Source organism: Apium graveolens, chromosome 3, assembly GCF_009905375.1.
Source record: "Apium graveolens cultivar Ventura chromosome 3, ASM990537v1, whole genome shotgun sequence".
Taxonomy (NCBI): Eukaryota; Viridiplantae; Streptophyta; class Magnoliopsida; order Apiales; family Apiaceae; genus Apium; species Apium graveolens.
The window spans coordinates 2,962,580-2,978,913 of record NC_133649.1 but is presented as its reverse complement, the minus strand read 5'-3'; the positions used below and the strand labels follow the sequence as shown (position 1 = coordinate 2,978,913).

General features: G+C 36.4%; 3 protein-coding genes across 6 annotated transcripts; 1 reads left to right on the top strand and 2 right to left on the bottom strand.

Moving 5' to 3' along the window:
• Positions 1-2,793: 2,793 nt before the first annotated feature.
• LOC141711432 (protein WEAK CHLOROPLAST MOVEMENT UNDER BLUE LIGHT 1-like) lies at positions 2,794-6,961 on the top strand. 2 transcript variants are annotated; one of them, XM_074513870.1, is made up of 7 exons: positions 2,794-3,003; positions 3,097-3,471; positions 3,801-3,881; positions 4,120-4,224; positions 4,676-4,780; positions 4,926-5,015; positions 5,177-6,961. In XM_074513870.1, the coding sequence occupies exons 2-7, from the start codon at positions 3,199-3,201 to the stop codon at positions 6,710-6,712; spliced, it is 2,190 nt and encodes a 729-aa protein (XP_074369971.1). In that variant the 5' UTR covers positions 2,794-3,003; positions 3,097-3,198; the 3' UTR covers positions 6,713-6,961. The 2 variants fall into 2 exon arrangements, with proteins under 2 accessions (XP_074369971.1, XP_074369972.1); XM_074513871.1 differs by having other exon boundaries at positions 3,093-3,471.
• A 1,288-nt stretch (positions 6,962-8,249) lies between these two features.
• Positions 8,250-9,864, bottom strand: LOC141710523 (sterol carrier protein 2-like). The gene is made up of 4 exons (XM_074513088.1): positions 9,436-9,864; positions 9,088-9,148; positions 8,597-8,699; positions 8,250-8,497 (listed from the first exon to the last, which is right to left on the bottom strand). Exons 1-4 carry the CDS (start codon positions 9,586-9,588, stop codon positions 8,416-8,418), a joined length of 399 nt encoding a protein of 132 aa, XP_074369189.1. The 5' UTR covers positions 9,589-9,864; the 3' UTR covers positions 8,250-8,415.
• Positions 9,865-10,650: 786 nt separating this feature from the next.
• LOC141711431 (uncharacterized) lies at positions 10,651-15,910 on the bottom strand. 3 transcript variants are annotated; one of them, XM_074513867.1, is made up of 5 exons: positions 15,613-15,906; positions 15,089-15,436; positions 12,621-12,816; positions 11,804-11,935; positions 10,651-10,954 (listed from the first exon to the last, which is right to left on the bottom strand). In XM_074513867.1, exons 2-5 carry the CDS (start codon positions 15,406-15,408, stop codon positions 10,829-10,831), a joined length of 774 nt encoding a protein of 257 aa, XP_074369968.1. In that variant the 5' UTR covers positions 15,409-15,436; positions 15,613-15,906; the 3' UTR covers positions 10,651-10,828. The 3 variants fall into 3 exon arrangements, with proteins under 3 accessions (XP_074369968.1, XP_074369969.1, XP_074369970.1); XM_074513868.1 differs by having other exon boundaries at positions 15,089-15,422; XM_074513869.1 differs by lacking the exon at positions 11,804-11,935 and having other exon boundaries at positions 15,613-15,910.
• Positions 15,911-16,334: the final 424 nt, after the last annotated feature.

Genomic DNA, 16,334 nt, shown 5'->3' with positions numbered 1-16,334 from the left:
TTGCTGGTTTTTGGGACGCTAAAATCTGGTAATATCAATAACAAGTGAAGCCTTAAGTAATAACTAGTAAAGTTATTTCACAAATATGAAATATGTCAATATGAGATGTCAAACTGATTCAAAATCAGAGAATTGACAAGTGTGCATGTGTTATTTACACATGATATGCAAGTCATAATTGATTGCATGTGAGTGATCTGATCATTACGAGAAGTAATGACAAGAGGATCATCTCTGAAAATCTTGATGAGATTGAAAAGTTTTGATTTGAAGATTACAATCTTCGTGACTTTAAAAGTTTTAGATGATACATGTCACATGTTGGTGATGTGAATTTTGAAGAGGTCAACGAAGCTAAAGTTGTCATAGCTGGAATGGATTTATATATATCCAAGCGTAGATGAACAAGGACCTCTCAAGAAGGATTGCAAGTCTGTTGTACTTTTTAAAATTGTACAAAATTAGACATAGGCTACACAGTTGGTAAACTGGGTAGATGCACGAGTACAATGGAAATTGGTCACTTGGAAGTGATTGCAATGAGATTTAAGGTGTATGATATGTGCTCGTGAGCTTGGACTTCAATACGAAAGATATCTAATTGTACTATGTGAATATAGTATGTAAATTAGATATTTGACTTTAAGAACTTAAAAGTCATTCGAGAATACATTTCACACTTAGCAGTCGTGTCATGGAAATCCTAAACTTAGCTCGATTCATGATGGAATACGAGTCTGGTGCATAAAATAAATGCAGTTAAAAGGCCGAGTAGCCACTTTGTAAGGATATTCCTAAATGACAAGGAAAATGTGTCTTCAATATGCATATATCGTGTAATCAATATGCAAATTGGGAGATCACATTATTGTGTATGAAATGGTATGTCTCACATCTATGATGAGGACATAATACCATTAAACAACTATTCTCAACGAGAATTATCATGATTGACTATGTAAAGTTAAATGATAATGTTTGGATCCACTAACCAGATGGTTAAACTGAGCGAATCTGTTTAAGCCAAGGGAATCTAGTTAGACCGAGAGATAGTTGTCAAATCATCGAGAGGAATGGGCCTTGCCTATTGCTTAACGGCGTCATGGTGGACACCCAACCTTGCTGACTGGAGATCCCAAGAACTTGGTTCAATGGGACAACTAAATCATGATGACCAAATCACTGTGGGGGTAACCCCTGGCCTATTTCTATGATGATGAAACAGTGAGACCCGTAAGGTACGAGGTTAAGCTTTATGCTTTTAATGATCTTTGACGAATACAGGGATTTCAAGTTTGAATACATAATATTCGGTTAAGTAAACGCGGGTTACTCTATAAGATAAAGATCACCTATGTAAGAGAGAAGTATGGCCGCTTCAAAGGAGAATTGCGAGGCACAATTCTTTAGAAACTCTTGCAGAACCAGGACGATGTTCCAGGGCCAAAATGGACATAATCATGAGAACTGAATGAGTCAGGAAAGTTATAGTGATGAGTATGTCATCGTTTACACAAACGGTCGAACAGTTCAAGGACATCGCGTCATACTGTCTACCAGTAAAGTCGATATACTTATTCGAGCGAAGGTTCAAGGAGCATTCTCTACCTATCGTATGCTATATCCGACCGCCGGAACTATCACCAAGTCAAGCTCCGCGTCTGTCTGTCTATATGGTGCGTGCTACTGGACCATCAATCTCATTTGTGGGGGATTGTTGGACAAACTTAGTATTTTAGACTAAGTTGTCAATCATTTTGAGACTCTATATGAGTGAGACACATTATGTGTTAGTGGTGTGTATTTATTGGAACGTATTCTTCTCTTCGAGGGGATTCCAACGCATATTAACACGCTCAAAATGAGTAAAAGGTGAATGAGAACTGATGTTCCAAAGTTTTACCTTTTAATATGAAAAGTGGTTTTGTACCACATCGAGAGTAGCACAAACCTATTCCTTAGTTTTTCTTATAAATACCATGTACCACATCGAAAAGAAAAACAAGTCCTTTCAAGCCTCTCTTTATAAATAGAGTCTTAGGGCACCAGTTTTATTAAGTCGAGGAAATAAGAGTCATCTCTTTCATTCTCGGTCTCTTTAGTCTTAAATTTTTCCAATATTCCGGTGATAGTTCTCGGGCTCAGTTCAAGTTCGCTGAGAGTATATTCGATCTATCGATTATACTAGTATCTCGTTTTATCCTGGGAAGCAGGTCGCTAAACACGGATGGTGCGGGGCGAAACTGCTTTAAGGAAACAGTTTTCTGGACTCGAGATTAAATCCAATCTCTGTTTGTTTTCTCAAACCCTTCTCCTAATTTAATTGTTAATTCTCATATGCTTATGTGATTTAAGAATTAACAATGTTTTGTGAAGTAGTTATATATTCAATATATATATATATATATAACAATGTCTTTATCGTACAAGATTGCTAACAGTTATCTGAAGGTCTGACTTGTGCATATGTTGAGGGAGATTCTCAATTATGTTTTCAATTATTATTTGATGACATTATGTCTCCACTTATTTGATGACTTAAAGACTCGAATTCTAAATCACTTGTACTCACTTTTCTTCCTGAAAATCACTATGGAATATGGATGACAATTAATACAGGGCAGCTTATTTTTCTTATTTGGGATTTGGTATGTTCTTCTTTGTTGGAACATGATATTAATTCAATGTTATAAATGCAATTTCAACTACAATTTTAATTCGACGAGGCATTGATATGAAAATAAGTACCTTCTTATTTTTTGTAGGTAATATATTTTCAGTTGTATTTTCTATTTTGGGCAGTGAATCTCCACCTTGTGAATTGCAATGCTACATTTAAGGACTACTGCTAATGACAAACCTTTCTTTTTTCTTTCTTTCGTTTTAGTATTCCCTGCATTTCTGCTGTTGATTTCTAAAACACAGAGTATTTGATAATGCAGTTTATGTGCTCGTTTTCAGCTGAAGCCAGGCAATATCTCCGAGGTTTATTTTCATTTTCTGGTATATATCCTGCTTCTTTAAGTAATAATTCTGTTGATTTTATATTCCTTTTTTTTCATTTATGTAATGTCTTGAGTGATTCATGAAAGGTAGAGGTAATAGGCCTCCAGGATTTTCTTCTGCACCATCATAAATCTCCAGAAGTTTCAAGACCGTAATATAATGGAGAAGCGGAACTAGAATGAGGCATCAATCATGGATAATTCAAAATTAGACCAAGGGGAAGGTCCTTCTAGTAGCTTAAGTCAGATTAAGGTTAGGCAAGGTACTTCCAATGGACCTGAACGCGGGAAGGTTAGGCAAGGTTCTCGGGCATCAAATGCATCTGTGGTCGACACAGGCTCTCCAATAGCATCTGTAAAAGATGCCGTGTCCATGTTTGGCTCGCCAATTGGATCTGTCAGAGATGCTGCAGCCAGGTTTGGTGGAGCTACAAACTGGAAAACCAACAGAGTCCATTCAATGGAGGTACAATGCTTTCTAATCTCCTCTAATGTGTAACTTAAACTGCTTTTCCAATCATTTTATGTTAAACTGTATAAAACTGCGATCGAGTTTAGCTAGTCCTTTAAGGAGGTAATTCATTGCATAATTCTTTCAACGCAGTCTGAATCTTTATCTACTGATATTCACAACTGAAAATTTTCCACAGATTAAAAATTCATTAAAAAATTAATCTATCTAACAATCCTTTTCCTTCATATGATAATGTGACTTTCAAAAAGTTGAATTCTTAAAATATCTGATTTCTTCACTTATCTGCAAGTGACACAACACTGTCTACTTGGTCCATGCAGAGAAGAAAAAGTTTTCAAGAAACAGAAACACCGGAAACACCAAAAACACCTGAAGAATCGAGGAGTCGGGCATTTATTGAGGTACTTCATTTGCATGATTCTTTCAGCTCGGTCCGAATACAAGTTTTTATCTACTGATCTGTGCACAATTGATTATCTTTTAAAGATAAATTTCATTGACCTTTGTCTTGATAGGGAACTTCTAATAATTCTTTTCCTTCATATGATAATGTGTATCTTTGAAAATTTGAATTTTCTTATAATTTTCTTTCCTAACTTATTTGTTACCAATACAACATTCTCTACTTGGTCCTTACAGAGACGAAAAAGTTTCCAAGAACCTCAGAAAGTGCCGGAGGAGGCACCTGTTCTCAATAAACCGTCAGAAAGAGTTGAAGAATCGAGGAGTCGGTCATTTAGTGAGGTAGTTCATTTGCATGATTCTTTCGACTTAGTTTGAATACAATTTTTCATCTGGTGATATATGTGTGACTAACTATCTTCCAAAGATTAAGTTCATTTTCTCGATCCATTTATCTCTCGATAGGGAAAATTAAACGAGCCGGCTCGCCCGGCTCGTTAAAACCGGCTCGTTTGGCTAAACGAGCCGGCTCGACTCGACTCGTGAAATTAAATGAGTCGAGTTCGAGCGGAGGTTTAGGCTCGATTAGTTAAACGAGCCGGCTTGGCTCGACTCGATTAACTTCGGCTCGAATTACGCTTGGCTCGAAACTCGGCTCGCTCGGCCCGAATTACAGCCCTAGTTCTTTTCCTTCATATGATAAATGTTACTTCCGTAATTTTGATTGTTTTGAATAATTTGCTCTCTTAACTTATCTGTTACTAATGCAACACTCTCTACTTGGTCCATACAGAGACGAAAAAGTTTTCAAGACTCCGAGAAAGTGCCGGAGAAATTACCTGTTCTCAAAAGACCATTGGAAATGCCTGAAGAATCAAGGAGTCCCTCATTTATTGAGGTAGTTCATTTGCATAATTCTCTTGACTCGTCTGAATACGAGTTTTTATCCATCTATATCTTAATAGAGCAAATAATTTTTCTATATAATCTGCTTTCTTAACTTATATGTTAGTAACACAACACTCTCTACTTGGTCCCTACAGAGATTTAAAAATCTTGAGAAAGCACAGGAGGGAAAACCTGTTCTCAAGAGACAGTCGGAGACAGATTCGAAGAATCGGTTACTGAAGGAGGTACTTCATTTGCATTATTCTTTCCTCATACAAGTCTTTTCTACTGATGATCTAACTTTTCTTTGCTTCATTTAATGATGTGTTTTCTAAAATTTTGAATTTTGAAATATTTGGTTTCTTAGCTTATCTGTCTTACAACTTTCTCTGCTTGATCCGAACAGAGACAACAAAGTCTTGAGAGAGTGCATGAGGACTTACCTGTTCTCAAGAAACAGTGGGAAACAGCTGAAGAATCGAAGAATCTGATATTGAAGGACCTAAATAGAATTACGAAGCTTATAGAAGAACATAAATTCAACCTAGAGAAAGCACAAAAGGAAGAGCATCAAGCAAAACAGGACTACGAGGTTGCCAAACGTAGGGTAGAAGAGTTGGAGAAAGGGATCGGTCACGAGGCTAATGCTGCAGCCAAGGCACAGTTTAAGGTCGCCAAAGGAAGGACTTTAGCGGCTGAATCAGACTTGCAATCTCTAAAAGATGAGTTGAATAAAGTGCGTAAGGATCATGCTTCAATGATAAATGATAGAGATACAGCTGTAAAGAAAGCCGAGAAGACTGTTTCAGCTTCAAAGGAAGTTGAGAAGACAGTTGAGAACTTGACTATCGAGCTGAGGACAGCCAAAACATCCTTGGAGTCCGTACATACCGCCAATGCAGAGGCGGACGCAGCAATTGCTTCAGCCAAAAAGAAATTTGAAGAAGTGAAGCTCGACACTGAGAAAGCAAAATATGAATTAAATCTATTGAAAGAAGCTTCCACGCCATTAAAATCCCAGTTAGAAAGTGAAAAGTCGGCATTGGAAACCATTAGGCAGAGACAAGAGAGATTATCAGTTACAGTTGCTTCTACCGAAGCTGAGGTTAACAGGACAATGGAAGAGATTTCTCTTGTTCAGGCGAATGAGAGAAAAGTGAGAGAGGAGGTGGTTGAGATAACTGAGAAATTACAGAAAGCGTCTGAAGAGGCAGATGAAGCAAAATCACTTGCTAAAGCTGCTCACGAAGAGCTCCAGAAAGCAACCGAGGAAGTAGATCAAGTCAAGTCAAGAGCAAGTACCTCTGAGGGTAAATATGTTGCAGCTAAAAAAGAGATGGAGGCTGCAAAGGCAGCAGAGAATCTGGCTTTAGCAACAATTAACGCTCTAGAAGAGACTGAAACGGCTCAAACTCCTGACAGTGAGGATTCGCCAAGTGTCATTGCAATATCTTCAGAAGAGTACTACAAGCTTAAAAAGCAGGGCCATGAAGCAGAAGTACAAGCAAACATGAGAGTGGCCGAGTCTCTCTTACATACCAAGGCAGCAAACCAATCTCAGTCGAGAATTTTGATCAAGTTAGAGGAAATTTCTTCCGAGTTGGCCACTAAGAAGGAAGCACTGAGAAAAGCAAGACAGAGGGCTGAAAAGGCCAGTGAAAGGAAGTTAAGTGTAGAACAGGATTTGACAAAGTGGAGGGCGAATCACGAAGAACAAAAATCTAACAGATCAGAAAACGAAAACAGGAGTCCAAGAGTAACCTTTAACGACAAAATATCAAAGAATATAAATGAGACAGATGCTGTTGGACCGAGCCCCAAAGCATCTGAGTCGAGCAACACTGAAACTGATTCAGCATCTCCTAGAAAGAAGAAAAAGAAATTATTCCCGCGTTTATTCATGTTCTTGGGCAAAAAGAAATCCCGTTCTAAAGTAAAATAACCTTTTGCCTAAACATGGAGTTAACGCGGTGTCCCCTTTATTTTTAGCAGCCTCTGTACTCGGCTGATACTAGAAAGGTATGTACATAAATAGGCCATAGCTAATGTTTTTCTTAAGATTCCTGTGTTTTCGGTAGAGGGCGTCAGTGCAGAATGTTTTAAGTTTAGAGTAGTTACTGAGGAAAAAGAAACTTAGTAGTTTTTGCTAACATTCATGGTTTGATAATGTATATTACAAATGCATTGGTTATTTTTGTGGTGGAATGGATTTGGTCACTTTTTTGGTTAATTTTGGATTAGTAGATAAACAAATACTGAAGTTTATTGTCAATTCTTAACAGTAATATTTTGAATGCTGCAATTAGTGGCTGAGCCAGGTTAATCCAGTCTGAAAGTCCGGCTCAACCGGGAAATCAGTAATTTTTGTCATGATACTAGAGCAGCAATGTTCTGGGCTACCCTTACACCACCCTATACCAAGAATCGTCCTCAAAAGAGTTCTTATTTTTTGATATACTATCATAGTTTGGACTCGATTTCAGCTCAAGTACTTGAATTCAGGTTCTTGTGCAAGTCTAGAATGAAACTAAACTAAATCATGAACATTACAGTTCAAAACACTGGCAGTTGGCAGTAACATTGGCTTCATGTGCACAAAACTAAGACATTTTAAAAGAATTTTACAAAACTAATACTGTTGAATACTCAGCTCATCTAAAACCTTAAGATGGTAGAGTAAGGCTCCAACATGATCTTACACTCTTCAACACTCTTCCTCGATATTTTTCTTACAATTGACAACAACAGATATAAACAATACCAAGACCCATATCAATACCAATAACAAATATTTAAATTAAACAAATGGGGGTGGGAGGGCTCGAACCTGAGTCCCTTCCTAAACCAAGCTTTGATACCATGTTAAGTAACCAGTCAAATACTTCAGTCTAATGCAATGCAACAATATAGAAGAATTGCTGCAAGTCAAATGATTTGAGATTTGCTCAAAAAACAGAAAAAAAATGACAAATTTAACCGGTTTTCTAAGAAGTTGCACTGAAATAGCAGGTTTGCATATTTTGGCCAACTATGACCGTTTGGATCTGCCATCTATAAATGCGTATTCTACCAATTATATATTTAATATTATGCAGCATGTATTATTCTCCTTATGTGCTGTTTTATATTAAAATAAAAGTCATATCACTGTTTTTGCTGCATCATCGGGTACTGTGTCCAATTACTCTTCCATGTAAAGCATACTCAATTATTTTGTATGATGTGCATTTGCGTATTTCTTTTTTTTTATATTGCTTACCCTCATGCCAATTGCGTATTCAATGAATACTCCCATCTGAATTGCGTAAATTATACAGAATACTACACCAGGAATTGCGTATCACTATTATTACACTGGTGGTGAATGCGTATTCTGCTTACCCTAATGGTGAATGCGTAATTAATCGGCCAAAATTGGCCAACTCGACGAGGCTCGGCTATTTTTGTTAATTTGGTTTGAAAATAGTCTATTTTTGTCCTTCAGCCAAACAGAAAACAACACTTCATTAAGAATTCAGTATGAAACAACAACCTTGGATGAAGGGAAAGTATTAGGAAACAGTTACATCTTATTACTCAGGGAGTCTGATAAAAAAGAACACCTGATACATCTGTAAATTCATAATTCATACGCGAATATGCAGCTCACATCTTTGAAGGCTTGGGGAATATGTCAGGTGTGAATTTGTTTGCTGCACTCATACTGCCCTTGATCTTCATGGCACCCCTGCATTTATCAAATTTTCGGAAACATGCAATTGTAACCGAACGTTCAATTGTAATGTAGCAGATAAGAAGATTCATCTGCAACAACAAAGAAAAATACCTCATGAAAGCAATTTGGGGATTCATTTTCCCGGATGATATTTTGATAAAATCATCGTCCTTGAAAGAGAATGCCGCATCAGGCTTGCCGCCCTCATATGGCCCTAGACGTTTGCAACAACACATTACGCTGAATATGAATACAGATTGTTCCGTTTATTGTATATGAATTGTGATCCATAGATAAAGATGCAAATAGCTACAGAGCAAAGGAATGTACTTGAGAGTTCGAAAGAAACTACACCATCTGAATCTGATTATGTTTAACTAAAGAAACAACAGAAGTTGCACATCAAAAAAAATTGAGCCAAAGCAATTTCATTAGATTGAAACCCTCTTGGTGATCCACTATGCTAAGGGGAAAGTGGTAATGTCATACGATCCATTCAGTCGTTTCTCTAACACCTTAAGATTTTAAATTACGGAGCAGACATTCAATTTAACAGACCATTTAAATCCCTATAAAATGAATCTTCAGAGAGAGTAAACTACCTTTGGTAACCTCTCCTTTCTTGAGATCAACAACATATATTTCTTCATTGAATCCAATTTTCTAACAACACAAAAAAGAGTAAGATACAAGGATTTGTCTAGTGTGTGTTCATGAGCACATGTTAAGCACTAAATTCCATAAATTTGGAGCATTTTGATTGATGTAATTGTTGTGAACGCAGGGGTCCACCACAATTAAGAAGTGAAAATCAATCAAAACAAACCAAAATTATAAGTGTTTGCGTTTAGTGTATGCCCACGGGCACACCACAGAAAAACCGAAAATACAAATATAAGAACAATGATAAGAGAAAGCTAGTAGAAAAAAAAAGTGAATTAGACAGTGACCTTGGGAGCGATATTGAGCTGGTAAACGAGGCCAATTTTCTTGAGAAGAGCTTTACCGGCATCAGTGGCAAGGTGCAGCTTCATCTGCTCCATCAACGCTGCGGCCTTTAGCGGACTACTAGCAGTAGTAGAAGTACTGGTGTTGCTAGCCATGGTATTAATGATGTTTGTTATTAGCTAGCTTCAATCAACTTGTGTAAAAACAATGAGCAAGTAAATGTGCTAGCTAAGGAAGTTGAGTAAGGTGGTTTTATTGGTGAGTAATGAGCAACTGATGATAATGTGGAAGATGATGGACGTACACGCAAACCAACAACTTCTGGTATCTGATCTGCGACTGCAAGTATGGACTATTAAGATGGAGTATATTACTTCAACTGTCTTCTTCTGGAAGATGGCACGGATTTTGAGACTACATGCACACAAAACTGACCCATACAAACTATACTAATATACTACGTAATATTGATCGAATTTTATTGATTCCTTCAATCATCTTATTCTTGTTCTTGTACCAGGTTCTAGGTTCGATTCTCGTTAGGGCTGTAATTTGAGTCGGGCGAGCTCGCTCGAACTCGTTTAAGGAGGCTCGGCTCGTTTAGTTAAACGGGCCGAGTTCGGACAGAAATTCCGGCTCGTTTAATTACCCGAGTCGGCTCGACTCGACTCGTGAAATTAAACGAGTCGAGTTCAGGCAGAGGTTTAGGCTCGCTCAAATTACGTCCAGTTCGAAACTCGACTCGCTCGGCCCGAATTACATTCTCGTTCATCCCGAATCATCTTAATCTTGTGTCTCGTACCAGGTTCTAGATTCGATTCCCGCTCACCCGAATAATCTTATTCTTGTATCTCGTACCAGGTTCTAGATTCGATTCCTACTCCTTCCAAATCATCTTATTCTTGTGCTCCGTACCATGTTCTAGGTTCGATTTTCGCTCACATATAAGGCTAATTAGTAAAAAAAAGTATGTTAAAATTATTTTCTCACTTTTCAGTAAGCAGATTTGAACGTGAAGTCATTGCAACATAACAATTATGCGTTTTATAAGAGCCGCTAAAGATGACCAAGTTCCATATTTTCATCAATTGAAAATTTGTACTTGGATAATCACATTTAACGATAGAATGAAAAGATTAGATGACGAGGGCTTTTTTTCTATTTTTAACTACTTTAAACCTGGCTGAAATATACCAGAAAAGGGGGAAAAAGAGGTATGAAGAGTAAAATTTAACCCTCTATTTCACTGGTGATATACTGGCGCTTACATCTTGATTTGATTTTACGAAAATCTAAATTGATTTTATGTAGATATAAACTTCATCTGTTGGCGTTATAACTCGTGTCGTATTCAAATTTACATGGAATCAGTAAAATACAAGAAAAATTGGAGTCTCAGGCATTTTGTTTCTCAGTGCTATATTTCGAAACAGGTACTTCTGGTCCATAAATCAAACGACAACGGTCATTAAATGAACCAACAAGTCTAGTTGCCACCTCCTTGAAGAACATCGTTGCCATCTGGAGTACATAAAAGAGAAGCAATTAGTTAGGGAAGAACAGAAGAACCAGCACAAAGGGCTCCAAAAGCACAACTCGAATGTTTTCAAGTTTTATGCACAAGAAGTTTTCATATAAGCTGCAACAGCGAATACTTTCAATTGTAATGACTGGAATCGGGATCTTGTATTCAATAGTACTGTTTTTATTATCAAGTAAATGTAAAAAATATGGTCAAAAGCAGGTTTAAACCATTTCACCATTTATCATATATCCATGTAATCAAAGAAGACATTCATCATATCCTCGTAATCAAGAATGTCACATGTTCTCTCTAATACAAAGCCTGCATGAGAAATTATTACAAAATCCTGCTACAGAATTAACACCAAAAAAAAGTCCATGATATCGACATCATAACAGGAGTGCTTATATGGCCATAATCAGTGTCACGCTTTTATGACCTGACTAGCTGCAGGAACTTAGGGGATTAATATACACATATGTTTATACAAACATAAATCATGAAAATTTAATTATCACATTGCTGTGTATGCACCATATATTAAATCCTCTCAGAAGATAATTCACATGAATAATATCAGGTAGAGGCCTCTTAATTGAACAACATATAACATATAGACGATTATACGTTCTTGACATAACTGACCAACAAAACCCAAATAAATAGCACATATTCTGTTTTGTGTTTGGTTGTTTACTGATTTATCTATTTAAAAAAAATCTGATAGAAGAAACTGTCTGGAGCATAAATATGCGGAGCTACAGTTGATTGATTTTATCTGGCAATCAGACTTCATTAATTTTATCTTTAAATGTATAGCGAGACACAACCAGTAAAGGACACACCTGTCTATAGAATGGTGACTGGAACTTAAAATCTACCAAGAAATATAGACTGCATGTTCCTGGGACTGGACCCGGATTGAATTCCCAAATGTTAATCAAATGATGAAACAGGCGACTTTCTGATGAAGTAGTCTGCAGCAAAACACATGAGTGGATATACAACTCAATGAACGTGATAACAATAAACAAACACAATAACTTTAAGAAATGACCATAAAGGCACATCTTTTATGGTTTAGCGTCAACTTTGGGACATAGGATGCACTGATTAGGCACAATCATATACAAAGCAGACTCCACTATTAAACTGCAGCATGTGTATGCCAAATGGTCAGTGAACTGTAGTCGAACAAAGAAAAAAGGAGCAACTTTCAATGATAGCCAAAAAGGACATCCAAACCTTGCCTATTTCCAACTACAATCCCTAAATAATGCCCTATAAAGCTTTTCAGTTGTAATGACTTTTAAAAGCCAATGTAGTTCCATCATCTATGGACTGTAATATTTCCTACAAGTTGCTTTGTAGAAATTGTAGAAAAAAAATGCTAACATTATATTTTGTACCAAGTATTCTTTTGCTAAAAGATTCTCGGACTAAGTCTGTGAATAAGTGTCTACTGCTAATAAAAAGAATAATTGAATTGACGTTAATAAATAAAAATTAATAGAACAGTAATTACAGGCCTACTTTAGATTTCCATAATATAAAAATGACATTACAATTAAATGAGAACCAGTTAGAAACATTATTCAAGAAAAGATAGGCATATAGAAAAGAAAATTTTTACAAACATGGTGTTAGTAATGGATGCAATACCTTTATATATGTTGGCTTTTTCATTTCAACGTGAGACATATAACTTTCAACCAGGAACTTGAAGCCGATCTCTAGCTCGGCATCAAATGATCCATCAGGGAAACGTTTAACAATATCTGATCGCTCACACCAAGGAAGAAAGTCCGAATAAAAGTCAACAGCAGCAACCACGGAAAATAATTGCTCTGGAGAATACCTTGGGGAAAAAGTTAAAGAGATTGTTATTTAAACTGACAAGTAAAACTGAATAATTACATCATTATTTAATATTAACGAGGGCAAAAGCCAATTCTCAGCAAAAACAAAAACCAATCTTGGCATAATTGTTTTATGGCCGATATTTATAGACTATGGTTCACCCACATTTTGTTTCAATTTATAGAATAGAGGTCCAATAAAAATTGTAAGAGAGCATGTGCCAACAGCCTTAGATTGAGGCAGGCAGACAGGCACGGGAAAACAAGAAAGCAAAGGTAGTCTATAGATAAACAACTGCAAAAGACGATAAGGGTCAAGTGAAAATGAATTAGCCAAAGAGGACATGAATCATATAAATTGTAAACAAAATTAAAAAAAACATAAGAGTATGTAAGAATTAACTGAGTGAGCTCATTAACCCTAAAATTTCCCTTGGGGTTTGTTTCCGAGTACATAAAACTTATCTAAAGGAGTTCGGCTATTCCTTGAAACTCAAATTTATGCCCAGTTCTAACATTTAGAATTCTCTGTATGAGAAGGAGAATTACAGATGTTTGCAATTGTCTACAACAAAGGCGATAATAGGCATAAGAAGACACTACTAGCACCTATGATGCTCGGACTCTTTTAGAAGGATCGGACACAGACACAAATCGGAGTGTCCGATTCTTTGAACTCTAAAATCAAAGACCCGGGGACACGTTTTATAAGGATCCGACACTTGGATTTGGACACGGCAATAGTATATTTGGTATATTATAATAATTTTTATACACAAATACCTATCATTATATATAAAATAATATATAAACTTTTGAAAAACAAGGGTAAAATAATATATATTATAGATATAAATTTATATTAGGTACAATATCAAAAGTTAAAGGTTTAAATATAACAAAATACTAGAGATAGGCTATCAAATGTCTGAGATGAAGTGTCCAATTTTCAAATGTCACTTGGATTCGGATCCAAGTTTTGGTGTCGGTGTCGTGTCCTGTGTACACGGGTACGGCAGGGTTTTCTGAAGAGTCCGAGCATCACAGACTAGCACTAAAAGCGTCCAGCTCGGTTCTCCATGGGTGTGGGCTGCCCCCTCAAAAAGAAATGGGGGGGGGGGGAACACCTAACACTATAAATGCTATTGTAATTACATTCTTATTAATATTTTTAAAAAAGACGATCATACTTGAAGTATTACGAACTATAAATTACAGTCATCCTGCATTTTTAATATTCTATGATTGCATTCGTTAATGGATGAAGATACAGAGGGCACACACACGCCTACTAAGATGCATTAAAATATGGGGTACAGTAAAGAGCTTTTCAAAAAATTGTAATCTATAAGGTACTTGTTGTCCATTTATAAATTATGTATATACACAAACTAATAAGCTATAATCTTCTCTTAAAATGCTCTTACTCCCAACATCTATAAATTATGTATACACACAAACTAATAAGCTATTATCTTCTCTTAAAATGCTCTTACTCCCAACATCTTACGACAAATTCAAATGTCAACAAATACAGCAGGTCTTGTCTTTTTGGTTGAAACTGCTTGCAGCTCCCAAAATGCTTTTACTCCAAAGATATTGGAGAATATAATGAAATATACTAATAAGACATAATTTCTATTGATTTAGAACACAATGTCACCTTAAAACTTAAAAGATACTGATAGCGTGTTTATGTTTTCAGGGTGTGGTCCGTAGGGAGTCTGTGTGAGTTTTCTTTTTAGTTGCCTTGTTTTCTTTTTCTTTGGTTTTCCTTTTTATCCTCTATGACTAGTCCTCTAATGGGGAGTGACTGTTATAGGCTATTTCGACACGTGGAAGGTAGGGAAAAGGAAAGGATATGACATGGTACTTTGGTGAGTGACACGTGTAAAGTTCAGAGGATAAGGTTGAGTTGTGAGGCCAACAGCCTACGGATATTGAGCTTTCGGTAATAACCTTTTATCATTTGGGGTTTGCAGATATTTTAACTTACGGATTCCGAAGGTGCATTATGCCTACGGGGGGCGTAGGCCCTCCGTCGTGTATCAGTCGTGTAACAGGTTTCCTGGAACCATGGCCATATGGAGCGGGGGAGGCCATGTTTCTATTTAAGATTCTTACGGCTAAGGTCGTAGGGAGACTATAAATCTGATGCCATCACATACATAAATTCAGAGCAACATGCAATGACGTTATAACAATTGCCTCAATAAAAAAGAAGCACTTCAATTAATGATCATAGCGAAAAGAAATCCAAAAATAACTCACCCTAAAACCCGTCTCTCCTCGTAAACTTTGGCCAAGACATTCCCCTCCTCCCCATCACCACATCCGAGAAACCCCCTTCTTTGAACGAAACCATGACACGTAATTCCTCCTATCGAGAAACAATCATCCTTCCTCACACACCCAATTGGATCACTAACCAACGGATATCTATCAACGCAGCCAATGCTACTCAACCACCGTGTCTGAACACGATTTCCCAGTCCCCCAAAATTCTTATTACAACTCACCACCTGCCTAACACCATTTCTTCGAAATAATATCCGCCCTATCGCCTTGGATGCCGGCATAAACGATGGCATTGTAATATAACCACCTAATCAACCAACCCTAAAAAAATTAATCAACATTATTACCTAATTCAATTATTCAATTGCAATTTAACAAAGTATAATCAGCATAAACTAATGGAATTATAGCAATTTATACAAATTGAATTTATAATAAAATTGGGATAAATAAAATTAAAAGCTGGAAATAAATTTGGGGAAGATTGAAGAAGATACCTTGAAGTTGTCAAATTAGATTCATGAGGTGACAAGAAAGCCAATAAATTTGGGGAATATTATATAAATTATCAAATTCAGACAGTGAAGCGAGAAAAAAGGGGGATTTTGTTTCAATTTAGGGTTTCAATTGGGAGGTCTATGTGTGTGCCCAAAAGTTTCTATTTATATCTCTCTCGCTCTCTCTCTCTCGCTCATTCTCTCCCAATCTCTCTCAGTATATGTCTTGTTCCGCGTGCTTGTGGTTGTTGCCAGCTCTCTGTGAAACAAAACACAGGTGTTGAATGATTTATGGGCTGCCCTTGTTTTTTTCCCATTTTAATGTGCGTCAATCGTTTTGTTCTTACACTTTTCTTTTTTTGAAAGATCTTTTCTTTTACTACTTAAGCTTAAATGCATTTACAAGTGATTATCGGTTCTAATAAATTTCGGGATAAGAGAGAATCGAATTTATAATTTGAAAAAATAAAATATAAACTCTTAATCACGCGAGATATCTCATCGCTCTTTAACGGATCCTTTTATTCTTGCTTTAGTTGCCCAGTTTCATGTGGCATTCAATGTAATAAAAATCAGTAATTAAGTGATTGGTGAATATACCGATTTAAAATTAATCGGAAAATCGGATTAATATTGAATAAAAATTGGATAAATTTTTAATATTCTAATTATTTTTAATTCAAAACACTTATTTTATTAGTAATTTATAAATTAATATATAT